General features: G+C 41.2%; 2 protein-coding genes across 4 annotated transcripts; both read right to left on the bottom strand.

Annotated features, from left to right (window-relative positions):
* Nucleotides 1-1,481: 1,481 nt before the first annotated feature.
* rhoh (ras homolog family member H) lies at nucleotides 1,482-5,373 on the bottom strand. 2 transcript variants are annotated; one of them, XM_022758598.1, is made up of 2 exons: nucleotides 5,088-5,373; nucleotides 1,482-3,795 (listed from the first exon to the last, which is right to left on the bottom strand). In XM_022758598.1, exon 2 carries the CDS (start codon nucleotides 3,296-3,298, stop codon nucleotides 2,711-2,713), a length of 588 nt encoding a protein of 195 aa, XP_022614319.1. In that variant the 5' UTR covers nucleotides 3,299-3,795; nucleotides 5,088-5,373; the 3' UTR covers nucleotides 1,482-2,710. The 2 variants fall into 2 exon arrangements, with proteins under 2 accessions (XP_022614319.1, XP_022614320.1); XM_022758599.1 differs by having other exon boundaries at nucleotides 1,482-3,792.
* A 1,104-nt stretch (nucleotides 5,374-6,477) lies between these two features.
* n4bp2 (NEDD4 binding protein 2) lies at nucleotides 6,478-19,971 on the bottom strand. Of its 2 annotated transcripts, XM_022758528.1 has the most exons (16): nucleotides 19,606-19,971; nucleotides 17,680-18,715; nucleotides 16,933-17,057; nucleotides 16,604-16,692; nucleotides 15,548-15,624; nucleotides 15,265-15,405; nucleotides 12,329-14,988; nucleotides 11,706-11,791; nucleotides 11,350-11,395; nucleotides 10,722-10,942; nucleotides 10,471-10,595; nucleotides 10,081-10,207; nucleotides 9,351-9,527; nucleotides 8,909-9,077; nucleotides 7,796-7,919; nucleotides 6,478-7,709 (listed from the first exon to the last, which is right to left on the bottom strand). In XM_022758528.1, the coding sequence occupies exons 1-16, from the start codon at nucleotides 19,856-19,858 to the stop codon at nucleotides 7,664-7,666; spliced, it is 5,502 nt and encodes a 1,833-aa protein (XP_022614249.1). In that variant the 5' UTR covers nucleotides 19,859-19,971; the 3' UTR covers nucleotides 6,478-7,663. The 2 variants fall into 2 exon arrangements, with proteins under 2 accessions (XP_022614249.1, XP_022614250.1); XM_022758529.1 differs by lacking the exons at nucleotides 6,478-7,709; nucleotides 7,796-7,919; nucleotides 8,909-9,077; nucleotides 10,081-10,207 and having other exon boundaries at nucleotides 9,421-9,527.
* Nucleotide 19,972: the final 1 nt, after the last annotated feature.

Here is a 19,972-nt window from a genome sequence, read left to right as displayed (position 1 = left end):
TTGTTTATTTTAGTAAAAATAATATATATTAATATTTAGTAATCTATTTTAGTTTATATCCGCTGTTATACTACGTCAAGCAATATAGTAGGAAGACATGCAGACTTTCATGAAGTTCATACTCTGTTTAGGCGGTCTGAGTGTCCTGCGTATGTGATCTACATAAATCTATTATGAGCGAGAGTGTATGGGTAAGTGCATGTCAAAGTGAACGAGTGGCTTCATGTATGTGTGCACAGTTTAATGTACATATTTGAGTGTGTGCTGGCATGTGGTTAAGTGTTTTTCAGTATATCCTTGACAAGCCTGTGCTGTACCTCTCATCCTTAGGAGCTCTAAACACCACGAGACAGATATGTAGAGAAAGAGCAGGAGAAAGCATGGGGGGGGGGGCTGCTTCTCAGAGCTTTTTTTTTTTTTCTGTTTAGTAGCTGTTCCTGGTCGTCTTTCTTTACGCCTTCATTATCGATTTTCAATTTTCAGAGTATATGACTGTTAAATGTTGGAAGATTTTTTCTTATTTTGATTGGGATAAACCATTGTCATGTGTTGTACAAGTCCTAAAATGCTCTCAGGCAAATTTCTTAATTTGGGCTAAATAATTAAAACTGACTTGACTAGGATAGATACAAAGGTTTAAAGTCTCATCTGTGATCTGAGCAATCATTTTACGTCGCCACCCCCCTTATCTGTGTGTGATGCATTGTTCTCAACAAGCTGTCTCTTGAAATCCTTGTGAAATTGCCTTCGTGAAAAACAAAAGATCATTTTATTTATCTACGTGTACAGCCATTCCATTCATTTCATGGTTCATACTTTGCATTTATGAATACTGTACTACAGACACACAACACACATGTCTAAAAGCATTGTTTTATGGCTTTATGCTCAAAATTCTTTGACCAAACCATCGTTCAAGAAATAGCCTGGAACAATCTAGTCAAAGTCAATGATGTGACTTTTCTTGCAGCCTACACACCAAAAAAATCTATGACAATCATATGTACAATTTATATACAATTTTTGTATATAAACATACAATATAATGTATTTTCTAATACAGTTTTCATACTATAGGTATGGCAAATGGTAGCATAAATACCCCATAATGTATACGTTTTGTATGTATGTATGTGATAAACATGTATTATATTAGGCATGTACATCAGACATATAGTATAATAAAATCTGCTTGAAATTGGCCATGACAGTAAGATAACACAGACATTAATGGAAAAAATAACCAGATGTATTTCAAAAACCAACCAGATGTTTGACCTTCCCCTTATATTCAGTTGCTCAATAATGGTAAAGTCTGTAGTTTTGATTTATGTCATAAAATTAGTCATTCCAGAAACCAGTCATGACAGGGACAGTTTGCAAGATACACAGGTAGCATGTCATGTCTTAATATTTTTTCTTTTATTTTTAAAAGGAGGTATACAGTTCAATACAATAAATTACAATGCACAAAAAATGTTGATGTTACATGTTCCTTTGTTTTATTTTAGAACATGTTTTAAATGTTTGGTTTCTCTAACGATATAAAATAAATTTCTCAATTACACCATTAGATTTTTTGGTTCATTACCTCCACCAAGGAGGTTATGTTTTCCCCCGTGTTTGTTTATTTGTCAGCAGGATTACGTTAAAAGAACCGCTTTCCGACATTGGCCATGGCGGATGTCTGCGCTATACTGAGCGCATTTTTTAGTTTTAAATACAGTCATGTATTAGTTAATTTCAATGCAACTGATGTCTGAGTAAACATTTCAAATACAGGTATCTTTTAAAAACACACACACACACATACACACACACGCATACAAACACTCATTTGACCTATTGACAGTAATTGCTAATCATGTCTAATATAAAAAGAAAATAGAGAATATGCTGTATTTCGAACTTGATACAGCAACATCCACATTATCTTATTCTTAAAAGTTGAATTAATTGCGGACAAATGGCAGCACTTACACACTACTACTTACTGATTCAGCGAATAAAATGTTTTAGGAGCATAGGACTAGAGTTGTCCTCATTTGATGCAAATATTCAAATCACACTGTAAAGGCTCCATACAACTGTAAAAGAAAAAAAAATGTGTGTTGTGTAATTTTATTTGTGGTAGTAAATGCACTTATTTGGTTTACGCTGCAATTCAAAAGTTCATTGCTGATGCAGCCCCAAACTTACATATTAATATTGTTTTCTCTTTGCATTAGTTATTAGTAAAATAATTAGAAAAAACTTATGCTGTATGTCTCCATTAAAGCTTTACATGCTCTCGTTTAGGTAAAAGTCCTAAGAAAAAAAGAAACTCCTCTGATGCCCTGTTTGAAATACCTCCATGTAATGTAATGTGGTTCACTTAAAAAAAAACAGATCAGAAGAATCAAAGTAACTCTTTTCTTTCCATCGCTCCCGGGATCAAACAAAAGTACAACTTCCATCTGTACATTTGCATGAGTGTGTATTAGGTCTATGATGAAATCAATGTATTCTCAGTTATAAATATGGGTTGGGTCTTGGGTCATGGGCGGACAGGACACCCTGTTAGTGAAAAAGAACCCTACATAGAGGACACAAATCGGGTTCTTGTATCTTTACAAACCCTGACTGAGTTTGAACAGCACACTAACGCATTATTGGACACACAAGTCATCTCATGACAGTTCAAGCCACGCCACCAGGTCAAGGTCGAAGGTCAAAAGACTTTGCACTGGTTTATACTGAACATGCGTCTCCTGGCATGCTTCCTGGCCTGGTTAACGGCTGTCCGCACGGCGTACTCAAACACCTGTTGCACGCCTCGGTTGCTTAAGGAGGAGCACTCCAGATAGCCTTTAGCACGGATATCATGAGCCACACGTCTCCCCTCCGCTGCTGAGATGCAGTTGACCCGATGTGCCCCCATTTCTCGCTGGTCCGTCTGGGTGGCCACGACCAGCACTGGCACCCTGGGCAGGTTCTCTCGAACCTCAGCAATCCACTTGTGCTGGACGTTGGCAAGCGAGTTAGGATTGGCCACGGAGTAGCAGATGAGGACAATGTCGGCCTGCTGGTACGATCTCGGGCGGATTTGCTTAAAGTTGTCATTACCCGCCGTGTCCCATAACCCCAGGCTGATCTGAACCCCATCCATGTACACCTCCACCCCTGTGTTGTCAAACACTGTGGGCTTATAGGTGTCGGGGAAGGTCTCTGAGGTGAAGCGGACCAGCAGGGCTGTCTTGCCGACCGCAGTGTCCCCAACTAGGACGCACTTGACCGACATCTCTGTTAGGCCATTCATGGTTGCCACTGGTAATCTCACTCTAGATGTTTGTGATTCTTTGGAATAAGTCTTAGGGGTGGTTTTTCTGTGACTTGTTGATCTGGAGAGACACAGGGTCTACAAAGTAGTCAAATCCAGTAATCGCTCAGGTAGTACTCGTGTGTGCCGTACTTCCGCGTGCAGGTGTTAGTTTTCATACCAGGCGATTTGCAGCCCTGCCTTGTGGTAATTCCATTCCTGGATATTTCAGTGGTCATTCATCTTATTAAACTGACCTATAATGTCTGTTTTCAGAGTGAACATCTCTAGTACACAGTAGGTATGTACAGCTCGAGCTGTGAGCTTTACATATGCTTCACATAACCTCTTAGTTCTTGAGGCCCTCTCGGCTCGCTGCACTTCCGGTTGTTCACGGCAGGGTGGTGACCAGGTTTTGGTCGTTCTCTCTGATGATCTTGTAGACCGTCATTCTGTCCAGACAAATCTAACCTCTCAGCATTGACGAGGGAAATCTACTGAGGAAGGGGAACGAAGGGAGGTTATGAACATGAGGTATCTGTACTGTGGAAGTCATCTTAAAAAGGACAGAACGGTTAGAAACTGAAATTATTCAGCAAATTGTTCATTTAACTGAACCCCTATTTAGACGCGTCTCCAGACAGTCGACAGATTGTTCTCATACAACATGAAGCCTACTGTGGCAGATAACAGCAGCCTAGCTCTCAATACAATACATTTTGTGTGACAAATCCGAAATATCTGCTTAAACAATATCAACGTAATCAACTGCTAGACTACTGAATGTGGCAGATGACATCAGCTTTTCATTTTGTAACAGCAAAAATATATATTCACAGAGAAATGTAAGAGTACAAAGCTTCAGATATATGACACAAAGTACTGATTAAATACGGAAGTAAAGATTCATATGTTTGGGTGTGACCCAGAATTCAGAGCTTGGTTCTGACGACATTAACAGGTGCTCTATATCAACACATATTGGTGTGTTGTATTATTAGGCTCTTACCTTATGACATGTCTGTCTCCTGTAACTTTAATATATAATATACCTTATGGAAGAACCAGTCCTGGTTCTGCAATTTACACCATAAACGAACATCTGATAATGTATGAGGATGTCTCTGTGTGTTATTGTTTGAAAGTGATACAAATAAATCTTCATGGTTCTTATAGCTATGTTAAAATAAACTCTACTAGTGGTTACTTATCATGTTTCTGACAGTTGGACAATTGTATAAAAGTAACGGAGACAACAAGTCATAACCTCAAAACCACCTGCCATGTTGCACATAGTCATCTATGTGGAAAGACCCCTGAAAAGTAGATGGGACATTTTAATCATTGGTTTTTCCACACCTGAACTTTCTAAATTATGTCACAAGGAGAAGCCTTAGTTTTATATTCTCAGTCTGTCAGAGGAGGAATAAAAAAATAACTAAAAAAAATAGAAAACAAGGATCAAATCCTTAGTTCAACTTATTCAGCTGTTCAACTCTTACTTCATGTTGGCCTGCAAACTGCACGTTTATCTTGTAAGTTTACAATGAAATGTCATTTTACACTTTAACAATTGTATTTTTATGCTGAGAGTATGAATACATCCTGTACATCTCAACTTGCTCATTTTTAAGATTTAACTTTGAAACAGGTTTAGCTTTGTCCCCACATTATGTCTTGATGTATATGTTGCATATTTCAATTAATATAAAATAGAAATGAACAGTAACCACGAAGGCCTCTGTTACACGCTGTAACGTAAACTGGGGACAAAGAAAAAGAAAATTACCTTTCTTGTCGGTTTCAGTCTTTAACGGGCGGATGCTGGCTGTCGCCTTTGAAGACTTCACGGCGCCGACAAAAACAGCCTTCAAACTCCAGAAAAAGTTTATCACGACAACCTGCTGAACTGCAGACCTTAGGACGCCATAGCTACCGTAGGTCATCCATTAATTTGGCCAACACACACACAGGCGAAATATCTCAGCACCTGCCTGACAGCGATGAGGTTGGTGTAAGTTGAGGAGGGAAGTGAAGAAGAAGGAGAGCAAAGACAAGCACAACGCATCCGCTTGTTAAAGTGTGGAGGTGTGACTGACTGAGGCTTCAGTTCGCCTCCCCCACAGCAGCTGTGCTTTACAATATGGGTTTTTTTTTTCTCTCTCTCTCTCTCTCTGTTGTGCGTTCGTATCATTTGGTTTGCAGCTTTACGCAGCTGGCGCACATAAAGGATTTACAAAGATCTTATATTGCGCTTGTCTCACTCAGCAAACTTCATGGTAAGCATGCTGATAAATGAAACTTTTTTTACACTGACATTAAACAGTTCTTACACAACCATCTATTTTCTACTCTGAAATTATGTTCATACTGGTGACAGGGATGTCATGTTGAGTGCATATTTTCATGGATTGAAAACTATTAAGAGCAACAAGTCAGGTAATTAAAATAGCGTACAACAGTAGGAACGATTGCTCTATTTTTTTAATAATAATTTATGCTAATATATAACTATGTACAAATCTATACGAAATATATATGTATATGTGTATAAATTCAGTCAGAATTTCGTCTAAGTTACCAGGATGAGAGGGGAAAATGAACTCCTAAGTTTATCAAGGTATCTTACAGGAAAATGTAAGTGTGGCTTTCCACCTGCTCAAGCTCAGTAGAAGCTGGGTGGTACAGCTGGACAGTGAGCCTAAAAATTAGTAGTAAATTAATAAATCTTCTTCAGAATGACTATGTGGACTCATGGATCATGACTCCACATAGAAGTTAGATGCAAAGTGGAGATGGAAAGCAAGATATAAGATGTAAATAGCATAAATTATACTTTTCCTCTTTTATCAGTATCATTACCACTTTAAAGGCACCATCACAAACTGGAAGCTGTTTTGATGCACAGACCAATATTAAATGTCAAAATCTAGTTATCAGTGTTTTGTGACGGTTTGTTTTATTAACACGGCACTAATACACAAATACTTATATTTTTACATTATTATCAGTTGAGAAATACAAACTTGTCCAATTGTGAGTGAAGAAAACTGTAATTTATATGGTCATAAAATTACAGATCAGTCATAAACAACTATCAAAGCTGCATTCACTCAAGAGAAATACTGATGCCACACAAACATGTGTTAAACTGTAAACAAATAGAATTTTATTCCACAGTATAATATAAAACCATTTGAACAAATGAATAAAAAAATACAATATTCTCTTTATAATTCATGTGTTCACAATATTATGTACAATCAGTAAAATCTGTCAACACTGCTGTTGTACATATAGAGAAACAGAAGCGATTTTAAACCTACAAAATTTGTGTAGCCACCTGATTAATAGAACTGCTACAAAATTTGGCACAACGTGCTAAAGAAAAACTACAAAGAAACAATCAATTGGCATTTAAATTGAAGAAGATTCAACATTGTTGAATCTTTACCTGAGTTTGAATATGAATACGTTAGCAGCTAATCTTGGCTTGGACTTAAGTTAAAGTAAATGAACAGTTGCAGTGTATGCTGCACAGGCAGCTGCTAAGACAAAGTGATTCCTGCAGAACTTACAGTGGAGACTGTTTAAACTATTGATAATCTATTTATTTGCCTTTGATCATCTCAAAAGTTTCAGGCTCACCTCATGTTGAACATGACGCACTATAACACTTCAACCAAGAGAAAAAACTTCCCTCTAAGCATTTGACTTCTCAGAGGACAATATGTGATTACTGTACTCAGTAAATGTAAAATTTGTACCAAATACAACAACAAAAGAATGTTATATTTAAAAACCAGAGAAACAACCTCCACGCACACAGATTGTGACCATGATTCAAATAAGTTTCATAAAATACTTGCATTATGTCTCAAACATGACTCCAAATTAGTAAATATTTAAAAGATAAAACAACATCTTATCCAACATGGAGCCTTCTAAACATAGGGACTTTTGTATTCTTTAAAAGGCATAAAGACAAAATGTGAAGCAAAATACACCACACTATGTAACATTTTAAATATAAAATATACAGTACATGTACAGATTCATAGAAATACCTTATTTGTGTTCCATGCCAACTATTGTGATTAACATCTGAATTTAGATTAAGATCTTAACTAAAATTAACCTCAATTTAATCAAGATTAAGATTAAATTTATGGCGGCTAAATGACTGATGGAGAAAGAGTGGATGTATAAAAAAAGTACCAGACCTGACTGTCAGAAGTAAGAAACAAGAAGGCTGAGTGTATCATACTGTATATACTGTAATAACTATATGTGGATGAGATGAAGAGAGAGAGTGTGTTGTCCTCCTTAGCTGCTTTAGTTTGAATCCTATAAACCAGGTTCTTCTCACTTCAAAGAGACCAACACAAGACCTGGCTTTGGCTCAGTGAACCTGAGAGATCAAGAGATAGGAGAAAAGGTGGGTGGCAATGAACACATTGTGCAAATGTGTGAGTGTGAGTGTGAGTGTGAGTATACCTGTAGTGTTTGTTACTGAGGTAGTCTATAACGGCGGGGCGGATGCGGGCCACGCCCCCCTGGCTGTGGTTCCCTCTTCCTGTGATGACAGAGAGCTGAGGTCGACACAGACCCTGCTCACACTCTACACAGAAAAGGGGCAAAAAAGAACAAAACACAGAAGCGTTAACTGGAGGGATACACATGAACTGTGAAAGGGGCAACAATGCAAACTTGAAAGTGAAAGTAATGATAGACAGTGGTGCTTGCTGGCTATTGTGATTGCACTTATGGTTCAGATGTACATCCCCAAACCCCTGGTTGGAGTCTGGACTTAAAGGGGAACTCTTAACTTGTCATGAGGAGTGCCGTGCAGCCTGTAAAACCTGTTTAATAATATATTCTGTCTCTCTGGAGGAAGGATTGCAAAGTTTGACAATATAACCCTGATAATGTGTAGGATTTTTAGGAGTTTGATCCGTACTGAGGACTAGACGTCTAAATAGCCCTGGCTCATTTCTTTAGTCCAGACCAGGTGAACAGTACTTTAGGTGTGAAAGTGACCTAAGAAGCCAATGTTGTACTTTTAAGTCAATATCAGACATGGAATATATAACATTTCTGGTTTCAGCTATCTGTGGAAGTGGTGGCTTTTTGTCACTCAGACATGAGGGATTGTTATGTTAATGGTCTTTATAGCTTCTGTCAGACATGATAGCACATTTGTGGAAAGAGACACTATGTTTGTGCAGTAGTTGGCACCTGGTGCATGAGAGGGAGCAGAGGAGAGACTGAGATGAGATGAAGATTGAGATAATAAATGTTATACAGTGATCTTAGAAGGCGGCAACGATATAAGATGCACATGTAGTCTCATATCTCTGCATATTTTCCTTTGTGCTGCGACAGCCTTTAAGTTAATTTGACAGAATTCCATTCAGACTTGTGCCTTGCTGAAAGTGTTGCAGAAATGTTAATGGGTCCAACTGGGTATGATGGATGTTGTGAATTTTATGTAAAAGTGACCGTGGTCCTTGATGAAACATGAGAACATGTTTAATTGCTATCAGATTAACATAAAGGTGCAAGTTTGGAAGGGGCTATAGCAAGTGTATACAGTACATTGTTAAATACCTGTGATTTTGTCCTGTAAGACCTGGGCCAGGTGCTCCAGGGCTTCATCTACATGTAGTCCATGGAGGTCCAGGATGTTCTGGGGCAGTAGCGACGAGTTGACTCTCTCAAAAATCTGAACCGCTGCACGGTGATTAGCCTCACGCATCCGCTGGCCATGCATGTGTCCCTAAGAAAAGAGTTGATGTAAAATTAACTGACCCTTCAGAAGAGCATTTATCACCATGAATAAATTACACGCTACAAATTCAAAACAAACAAGGAGAAAATGTTAGTAATAAAGTTAGAGATGTTACCTCAAACACAAAATATTTTCACAAACAATCTTTCACATAAAAACTTAATATAACACTTGAAAAATACTCAGTTTTTTCTCAGATGAAAACAAACCTGGGATAGAAAACATAATATAAGAGTGAAACATTTGGCTTCAGCCACTTGCCTGCTGTGCGTAAAATGAGGCCACGTCTTTGCGTCCTTGCTTGTAGGCCTCAGCAGCCTTGGCGAAACTCTCAAGCTGTCGGCTCCTCTGCAGGCTGGCCTCGGCCCGGAAGTCGTCGTATTCTGGGTCCTCCACATCCTGATAGTTGGGTATGGTTGACTCTAGAGGCTTCTGCCGCTGAAAGATTTAGAAGGACAGAGTGATACTGACAGCTAATTAAGGGTGGAAAATGTAATAAATAACTTGTATATTGTGGTCCCTAGCTTGTTTGTAGTGATACAGAGGTGGTGATTTTACTTTTTTTACTGCACGATTGCAGCTGTTTTTAGATGTAAATGATGGCACAAGTGTTTCAGTTATTGTGTGTAAATGAAAAATACTTTAATTCATTCTCTCTACTGCGGTTCACCATTTCATCCTAGATGTAATGGCATTTACTACATTTACATGTACTATTTGAGTACTGATGTATCGTAGATAAACTTGCAATGTATCATGAATCACAAAATACGGTGGTACCATTACTGTCAAAATATCTTAACAGCATGTTGTAGAGCAACACAATGTAATTCCAAAATCAACAACTGAAGATGGCAAATAAGTGCTAAAGTAAACAGTAAAGATACAGAGTTTATAGATGAAAATACATAGTTACTGCACATGTAAAACGGATGTATACATTTGGTCTGTTGCGCTGTTTGTTTTTCTCTCTGCCTGTGTTTGTGAATACCTTTTCCCTCTCTTTGCTGGCTGCTCTGTGGTGGTCAGACCGAGGAGCCTCTGGGGCAACAACCGTCTTGACGGGTTCCTCGTCCAGTAAAGAGTGAAGAAACAGCTCAGTCTGGGTCAGGCTGTAACTGCACAAGTGTGAGCACACAGAAATTAGTCTGGAGCAAATATGGTTCTGTCACTGAAGACAATGATCTTTTAACCTGCTACTAAAAGAGCAGAACATTCAGAGCATTTTAGAGTCTGTTTGCATTTATTACCTTGGAATGGCAAATGATCTATTAAATGTATTTCAACAGTTGCAGTAGATTAATCTACTACTGGTCTTGTGAGTAAATGAGGTTGACGTGTGTCAAATAGTAACAGCCTTAAAGATATGCTTGTGTCTCACTTGTGGTCTCTGAAGATGTCCTGGAGGAAATGCCTGTCAATGGTGGGGAAGAGGGAGAACAGTTGCTTCTCTTTCAACAGGGTGGCTCCATCTCGCCGGTCGAGGTCTGTGCGACTTTGTCTGGTCTGAAACAAAGAGGGTTGGAGGGTGTTTAGGATGATGATATGATGGTAACAGAGAAGAGCAACCGAAGATAATATGATTCGAGATGCTTGTGTAACGTCTACAGGTACAGTAGATGTGCGCAGTACCTTCTGCACGTTCTCCTGCAAAGCCTGCTCCTCTTTTATAATATCTCTAAGAGAGACATGTGGACGAGACACGCTCCAGTGGTCCATGAATGGAATCCGACCACGGCCCTCTGGTTGGCTGTCCTGTGACATGTAACCATCTGCACTAATGAGGAAATGTGGCGGTGTTCGCTCTTGTGGCCCAGGTTTGGTCGCCTGTGAGTCACCCCAGTGTGATGAACCTTCAGTCGACATTTAAGGGTTGTGAAAAAAAATTCAGAACAGAAAAGTCAGAAAAATGTTGTTCCCCAAAGTAATCCAATAAATCAAAATACTTGGTGTACTTTGTCTATATTGTCTCTATCAAACAAATATATAAACATTTTTATTTGGAAGTTACCCCCCCCCCCCAAATTTCTGGTGAGGCAGTCTTATGGTTTAAAAGATTTAGGGTTAAACAACTGAGCTGATAAAAACATATGTGTGTTTCGATGTACTGACTTAACAGGTGTGTAACTGTTTGTAATGTGTATGCATGTAACATAGTATTAATCATATACTGAGCAAATGCATGCTGCTGTTGTGATTCCATGATGCTTCATGGATTTTACGTTTGTGTTTTAAAGCGTGAGTGACTGTGTGAACTTACTTTCTTGAAGCAAGTGGAAGGAAAGATTTGCTTGTCTCTGCCTCTCCTGTAATATACCATTTGCAGTCAGATTAACCAGCAAATACCAACTAAAAGTCATACAGTGAATCAGTTAAGGCTACGTACACACTACTACTCATTCATTTTGAAACAGCGTGCAACAGTTGCATTTTGAAACGAAAATGATCTCTGTCCCGATGACCGGATTAGCTCAGTATCAGAAACAAACTCCTTATCTCTCATTATCCAAGTTGCTTTCACCACCTGTACATACATAGCAAAACAGATGTGTTTTAAAACGAAAACATAGTAGTGTGGACGTACAGTTGATGGACTGATGTTGGTAAAGAACTCACCTGGATTGTTTCCTTCCACTTCTGGTGGAGCAGTTTAGCCAGGTTCAGGTCCATCTGTACTGCATAGTCATCAAAGGAGCATGTACCTGAACACAGTGAACCAGAGAGGACAGGTACGTCAGTTCAGAGTAGCAGGGAAGGATAAAGACCATCAAGGTTGTTGGTTCAGCAACTGATTAATGAACACCAAAGGTTGTATGTTTCAAAGCCTTTGAAACATACTGAGGTATGTTTCAAAGGCTTGTCAGATCATGTAAGAATGTACTTTTGGAGCAACTGGAGCTGTAACAGAGTTTGAACTTCTCTTAAAGCTCTCACACGACTACTTTCATCATTTTTGGTGTGTACAGCCGAGTGTAACACCATGAATGCTTGTAAGGAGAGACTGTCCCAAAGTGTGTGTGCCATTACCCCAATCTGGACAAATAACCACATCTCACCCCTTTCCATGTGTGAGCTATCAGATTGGGTATAAACACTTTCCTTTTTGTATGTGAAGGGACAACACATCATACAACCCAGTTCATTTGAGTCATACTAACGCCTTAAGGCTTGTATATTCATTTGAACATTAAATGTACTGCTTGCAAAACATGTCAGTGTGATACCTGTGTGTTAGTTACCTGGGTCTAATCCCACAGGTCCAAACAGTTCAGTTAGCTGTAGCGCCAGCTCAGTGGGTAGTTTCAGCTCCACACTCTGAATATCCAGGTGTCTGCTCCTTCTCTCCTCTATGTGCCTCCTTTCAGTCATCCCCTCCTTCCTCTGTTTGTCCTCTCTCTCTAGCTCCATTAGCTCAGCCTGGAGCAGCCGGTGAACCTCATCCATGCTAGCAATCTCGTCTTCAATCTCAGTCCTTGACTCTTCAATTATCACTCCATCATCTAAGCTCCCACCCCAAGCGCCACCTTCTAGGTCCGGTTCTGATATCACTCTGTGCTCAGTGTTATCTCGTTCTTGTGTGGCTGTAGGCAGACTTTGCTCTGTTTTAGAAGTTACTTCAGAGTGTGAGGTCGCATCAGGACGATCTTTGTTTCTAATCGGAGCAGCTACACCTTGAAAACTTGGTACTTCAGTATTACTGGAGCTCTCATTTGATTCACTAACTGTCCCAGGGGATGACTGCCGAGTCCCCTCCTCAAACCCAGCTGGCCCTTCCTTTGGCAACTCTTCAGAGTGGCACTCATCTAACACATTAGGACTCAACCTGGTTTCTTCAACATCGCCTAAAGTTCTCTGATCATCTTCAACCCCAGCAACATCCTCAGCCTTCTCCTCCTCCCTTTCCTCCTCACCATCCTCATCTTTAAAGAACCTCTCTCCAGAGTCCAGCAGCAGGTTGGTCGTCCATTCTAGGTCCTGGTTGCATTTGTCATACAGATCTTCTAACGTATCAAAACTAACTAGTTTAAAATGACGGCTGAGGATGCACAAGCTCTCGAGCCTGTCTTGAGTTTCCCCAAGCTCCTTCTCCTCCACCTGTGTGCCTTTCTCATGCACCACACGGTAGGGTACCTCTTTGTGGCCAGATGGGTGAACTGCAACCGCTGCAGAAACTGCAGAGGACAGCTCCGGCACAAAGCGAGAAGAGTCGCCATAGAGTACTGTGAAGTCACTGAAGTGGCTGCAGCCAGTGACGACTGTATCACCAGGGCTGTCTTGACGACTGAGACGCCAAAGAAGGGCAAAGTCTTGAGGTTCTGTCTGGGTGACGCAGCATATGTTTACCAGAGAGGGAGGAGGAGAGGGAGGCTGCAGGTGTGCCTCGGATTTGGACTCGGTGAACAGGTCAAAGTTTGGTTTAAGGTTATCGCTGGTGTTACAGTTAGGATTAAAGCTAGGTTCGACATCTGTGTTAAAGCTATTCTGACAACTGTCTATGTTTTCAGCTGTGGTAGTGGGGGAATCAAGAATATTCAGTGAACTACCAGGGCAGTTTTGAGTGAAGGTGAGGGCTAACCTGCACTGCTTCCCCGATCTGCGACCCTGACGCTGCTTTCTCTCCTGACTGCCTCCACTGAAAGCACTGCCTTCTGCTTCCATAGAGCCTTCACACATAGGACTCTGACACACCTCACTAATGTGGCTGCCATCAGCCTCAGTTCTAGTTTCTCTTCCATCCTCTCCGCAGCTATTAGTGTCCATAACACCAGACTCCATACCAACCTCCCCCTCAGTACTGTGGCTTTCCAGTACAGCTTCGGACATACCTAATGAATAAGCAGAGATAGCTGAGAGAGGATGTGTACTGCTCACTTCTTTTTCAGTTTTAAGTTCCTCCCAATTATCAATTTTCGATTCCCTGTCCCTACAAGAGTCAGCTGCCTTCCAGTCTAGCACACAGTCAGGTAATTCACCTCTGCTGTTGTTAACCCTGTTCATGTTTTGCTCTCTCTCTTCACTGTTAGATTTACTGCCACAGGATTCCTCAAACCTGCCACCTGTCTCCTCTTCTTTCGGTAATTCCTCTCCAGAGCTGAGGGAAAGGGAGGAAGAACAGGAAGAACCGGTCTGAATGGCACCAACACCTGTCTGAATGAGATCGAGAACCTTCTGAAACTCTGTTACATCGGGTCCAGGCTGAGCCGTCATTTTATTTTCGTTAACTTCTTGAGACACACCGTCATCTTCCTTCCCATTTGCTTCTTTATGCCTTTCTCTTCTCCTCACCTGTCGCTGCTGGAGGGACCCTTCAGAAGGCCAATCCCCTTCAAAATCCAACATTTTAGGCATTCCCTTTTCTTCCTCATCCCTTCCTCCTGCTTCCTCCTCATTTGTCTTTTCTTTCTCTTTTGCCTCGCTCTCTGATTGGTTAGCATCTTTCACCAGATCTGCAGGCTCCATCCTGTCAAAACCTGACCTCCTGCTTGGCCTCTCTCTCCTCACCCTCTGTCCAATAGACTCACAGAAAGCCACAGGTATTTCATCCCCATGGTGATCTTCGTTCATCACCGATTCTACAATACAATCGGGGATTCTCTGATCTACCTCTGAATGATTGAGCTGTAACTGAGCATCCAACTCAGAATCTAACTCCCCCAAATCCATGTCATCATCCCCATCAGAAATTTCAGGGTTTTCCGTGGGTCTTCCAGTAGGCTGGAAATTGAGTGACTCAGTGGATTTGTGTGTGCCGTCTTCCAACTTTCCCACCTCACTAGTTTGACCAATAGCTGACACGTCAGGGAGAGAGGAAAACAGCTGAGGGCGTGATTTCTTACACGCCTCAGTTAATCCATGCTGGCCTACCAGATCAGGACAAGGTGTTTCAGAGGAGACCAGCCTAGAGAAAAAAAGAGGTATAAATGGTAGTTACCATAATTGACGAGAGCTGTGCGATATATTGGTCCATAGTGGACAATAATTTCTTAGAAATATATAATTGAATTGGAACAAATAAACATTATGCAAGATACATCAAGGATATTTTGAGAATTATTATTATTATTATTATTACTACATGTGCATAAAAATGCACTTTCATTTCTTTTAACAATATAATTGTCAAATGAATGCAATTTGAGCTGTATCAGAACAGATGTTTGTTCGGTAAACTCACTGTGAGCACCTGTTCTCCAGAATGAGGCGCTGTTTCCTCTCAGGCATATGTGAACCCATAATAGACTGAACTGTGACAAAGCGCTCGTAACCATTAAGCATGCGGCGAATTGTTTCCCCTGGCACGTTATGTGTTGTGCGTCTGCACGTGCACATAGACACACAGAAACAAATAGATTAAGGACACAAAAACAGGAATGCATAAACTTTATGTTCTAAACAAAAAAATTATATTAACATTTTAGATTAAAAACAGATACTACTGTAATTCCTCTCTTTCTCACCTCTCTAGTTCTCTGGGTTTGTTCTTCCACCAGGTGTCTGGCTCTTGGAACAGCACTTTATATCCATGTTTCAGCGCCTAGAACAGATATGATCACCAATCATTTTTTGCTGTTCATAGCAAAGTTATGTGAACAATGTTCAGCAACATTCCTCGAAAGTTAAGTTATCAAGACAGTAAGTATTTCGTTTTTTGTTGAGATGATAATAAGGTAAATGGTAGAAATATAACATTGAAATTATGAAGTAATCTACCAAGATTACTTTGCATGTATTTGTTTAGCCACTGCAGTGTTTTGTGGGATGTTCACAGTGGGAATGCCCCCTTTCCACCAACGTGACCAGCAACACTAGTACTAAGCATAACAACAACAACAATCACGTCTGTTGTGTTTTGCTTCAATTTCACATCCATGTTGAAGCTCACAAAGTTTTTTTTGGTCTTGTTGGGCACGATAATCCTGACCCCGGCCCCTGTTGTAAGCGGTTCTTCAAAGTGTTGGTGCCACTCTTGAAGCATTTTGCTTGGCTGAGAGCCAGTTCTTTGGCTGTCAAAACGTGAACAACTGGTTCAAGGGTAGGCACCTGCTCTGAACCAGCCCCCGAACTGCATTGGTAGAAAAGTAGTCACGGAGCTGGATCTACGGCTGTGTAAGATCACACACTGAGGCAGCATTATACTGGCTTTGTTTGGTTCAGGGTAAACAAGCATTGCAGGCATAATGCCAGTTCCTTTTAAATGCAATATAGCAGGATATCTGTTTAAAAGAGGCTTGTGTTGCTGAGCCAGATTCATCTTTTTGCACGATGACTCTGCATGGTTTTGCCAGAGCCCCCTGCGTTGGCATCCTGTTACATTGCCTGAGTGGCTCTGTTAAATTAATGAGAAGGCTGTGTTTTTTCAAGCAGGGCTAATGTCGGTCTGAGCACTTCCTAACACAATTACAGTATCATGAATTTGATAGATAAGCTCTTTTCCAGAGCAATTAGTCCAACAGCAAATTTATTCACATGAGCTTTGTTACAGTACTGGATGAATTGCTGGCAAGCTGACTGACCTGAACCACATAAGGTTTCATCTCCCAGCCTTGCATGTTGGTATTGTCAATGATGATGGGGTTAGTGCCCCTCTCAAAAGCTTCCTTGGCTATGGGATAACGTTTGCATAAGAGACAACACAGGAGAAAAAAAACATTTGTTTTTTTTTTTAGTACAAGTGGGGTCAAACAGATGGTATTTGGAAATTTAGCAATCAATTATAGAGATAAAAAAATATCTTTAAAGAGGTTGAACAGGAATGTTGCTACGGCTGCATCACTTCTTATCAAAACTGTGTGCGTGCGTGCATGTGTATATATGTGTGTATGTGCTTGTGTGTATTCTTAACCTTGGTTATGGTTCCACTCGTGGGCCTCCCCCAGAGCAGTGGGGTCAAACTGATATTCTCCATGGCGAGTGAAATAGTCATCAGTGCTCAGTATGACTCCACCTGGGTTATGCTCTAACAAGGCTCTACAGAGAGACACACACACAAAGACGAGTTTCAAGTGATGGATCACAGGTTGTGACTGCTGAAATATAAGTCCATGGCTCTTGAGCTACAGCGGCTGCAACACTGTTTTTAAATTTATGACTCTGAAATCTTGACTAAATATTACTTTTGTAATACTTTTGGTTATTCACTACTGACAAATCTGATCAAATTATCACTGCTCACAATTGTGATAAGTGTAAAGCCCACAAAATATAAATGTTCAAGAAAAAGCCAAAGACTTTGTGGGAGGCTGTTTCAGAGTGATATAAAAATCCAAAGAGTAATCACCTTCAGTTAGACAGCCTTCATCACACTGCTCTTGTAAGACATTGAGCCCCTCCCACTGGTAAGAGGTCCCTGGCCATGTTACTTGTATGTAATAATTAAATTTAAAAATCAATCCTAAAAAATAAATCTTAACAAGCCAAGAAAATTAGTGAATTATTCATTTATTTCTCAATATTCTGGCATTACTGACACACAACCTAGTCTCCACTCTGCCGGCTGTAGCTGTAATACCACTGCAGACTATACTTCTAAACAACACACATTACTATAGAGCCTGGTGTTTCGCTATTTAGATTATCCCAACATTCTTACCTTGCCTTGGTTGACTTGCCAGATCCCGGAGCACCACGAAGCAGCACGAGCACCTTCCCTTCCAAATGAAGTCTGCTGTACCGGCCAGGAAACTGTGGAGCAGCAGGCAGGGCCCAGGACTTTGGAATAGTTGCCGAAGGTTTGAGAGGCGCTTGACTGACAGGAGCATGGCTCATCCAGGGAGAGGTATGCCTGGATTGCCTGGGCCAGTTGGAAGGCGTTTGAGCCACAGGGGTAATGAAGGTTGGCCCCTGGTTTCCATGGATACGGGGAGAAAACACTGGTGCCTCCAGGTTCCAGGGTGATGAAATGTAGCCAAGTGGCTCCCGATTCAACATGCTCACCTTAGATCTTGCTCCTCCAACTATCGCATCAGAGGGCATGACCCCAGCCCCTTCTGAAAGACTGTGTGATGAGTCTTTCTTTTTATACACCTGGAAAGCCGAGGGACGTCCTGAAGCTGCAAGGTCCAAAGGAGGTTTCGGCTTGTCTGCAGGTGTCTCTATCAACAGATGTGTGAAATCCACCACTGACTGTTGCCTCTCAGAGGTCTCATCATCCCAAGAGCTGAGCTGGTCCAGTGGAGAGGAGGCTCCAGACATATGCTCTAACAAGCGTCCCTCTGGGCATGCTTGCTCAGCAGAGGGCCCTCTAGATCTAGGCTTCAAACTAGACTGAAGTAGCTCAGGAAGGGGCTGCTTTGGAAACGGTGGTGGCAGGAAAGAGGAAAGGGATGCACCAGCAGAATAATACTGGCTGCTGTGGTGCTCTTCCTTATCATCTTTCTGCGTGGTCAGTGTCTCTAGCTCCTGGTCAACTAGCAGGTCCAGCTCCTCGGTCAGGAGGCTGGCAGAGGGAGGAGAGGAGGGCTGCTGTGATGGTTTGGAGGAGTCTGGGACTGGTCTAGGCTCAGAGAAGTGTCCAGGGCTGAGCAAGGCTGCAGCAGTGCGCTCAAAGCCAGAGACAGGAGAGGGGATAGGGGCTGCAACTTCAGCAGCCACAGACAGCTCCAACAGGGAGTCCATTGCATTTTCAACTAAAACACAAACAGAAAAAACAAAAACGCCAAGAAAAAAAAGAAGAGAGTAAGATTCAATTTTACAATATTTAATCTTTACAATTCATGACTCTTTCTTGATTGCCATTTTAATGCAGTTGATAGGAATTTGGACTGGTCCCCTCACATAGAACAAAACCAAAAACAGAAACCTCAGGGCATGACATAGTACAAGGGTTTGTGAATAAAATACTCAAATTGAAATAAATATTCATGCTATTACTGTGTCTTTAAGGACAAGATTAATACATTATGCATTTATAAGACAGGAGAAGTGTAACTCACTTAATATTTCTCTCCTGAGAAATCAAAACTAAGTTTTAGAGCACTTTTGACTGCACCTTGGTTAAATGTTTCCTGTTGTGCCCCCCAGACTCTGGAACAATCTTATTCTGTATAAATATTAGGTCAGTCCGCAGCGTGGACAGCTTCAACTAGTGTCTGGAAAATGCCTTGTACATATATTCATGGGTTTGGTTTGGTCTTGACTAATTCCATTTTTCCTGCTTTGAGAAGCACATGGTCTCACTTATAGATGTTAAAATTAGTTACCAAAGTACACGAAGTACAAAGTATCTGTCATTCAAACGTACTGGGAATGCAGGGGCTGGCCTTCCCATATCTGATCTGAACACGCACAACAGGTGGAAGAAGATGAGCGGGTTGGTGCAGTTTTACATGACTGCAGGTACTGTCAATAATAGGCCTACACATGGGACCTCCACTGTGAAGTAATCTCGTAGTAAAATGCTTCAACCCTGTCAGAAACACACTGCTAACAAGCTACCAAGCTAACTGGTTAACCAAAATAGCATTCCCAAAAGTCACATGCGCAGGTCGGACAGCCTGGTTTCCGTGTTTTGTGGTACCTTTAAAATCACACTCGGACAGCACGATGTATATAACGTCGGGGTCCAGGTGTGAGAACATCTCCTGCATGCTCTTAACGATATTCTCTTTTGCGGAGCTGGAGAGCGAGTCGCTGGATGGAAAGTTGTTCGCCATGGCACCGTCAGATCCCTGAGGTAGTCGGTAACCCGCGTTATGGCCGAGGCTTCCCCCCTCTGACGGCCCGCCGGGAACTCTGGCTGGGCTTTGGCCGTTTTTCTTTCTCCGAGGCATTCCGTGGCCCAGGTGTCACCGCCGGTTGCTCTCATTAGCAGCTACACGGAGCTAACTAAGTAGCCGCTGAGCTACAAAAGGGTGGACCGGAGCTGATAACATGCTACTGTCGTA

This window comes from Seriola dumerili, unplaced genomic scaffold (assembly GCF_002260705.1).
Source record: "Seriola dumerili isolate Sdu_G_001 unplaced genomic scaffold, Sdu_1.0 BDQW01000301.1, whole genome shotgun sequence".
NCBI lineage: Eukaryota > Metazoa > Chordata > Actinopteri > Carangiformes > Carangidae > Seriola > Seriola dumerili.
Note: the sequence above shows the minus strand (reverse complement) of the source record. Positions and strands in the feature narration are given on the sequence as shown.

Bases quoted from the DNA above. Each gene is read 5' to 3' on its own strand.
- rhoh (XM_022758598.1), bottom strand. From the start codon at position 3,298: ATGAATGGCCTAACAGAGATGTCGGTCAAGTGCGTCCTAGTTGGGGAC.
- n4bp2 (XM_022758528.1), bottom strand. From the start codon at position 19,858: ATGCCTCGGAGAAAGAAAAACGGCCAAAGCCCAGCCAGAGTTCCCGGC. The intron at 15,406-15,547 runs GTGAGAAAGAGA...GTGCACGTGCAG, and splicing joins AAACCCAGAGAACTAGAGAG to ACGCACAACACATAACGTGC. The intron at 10,596-10,721 runs GTACTGCGCACA...TCTTTGTTTCAG, and splicing joins TGCAGGAGAACGTGCAGAAG to ACCAGACAAAGTCGCACAGA.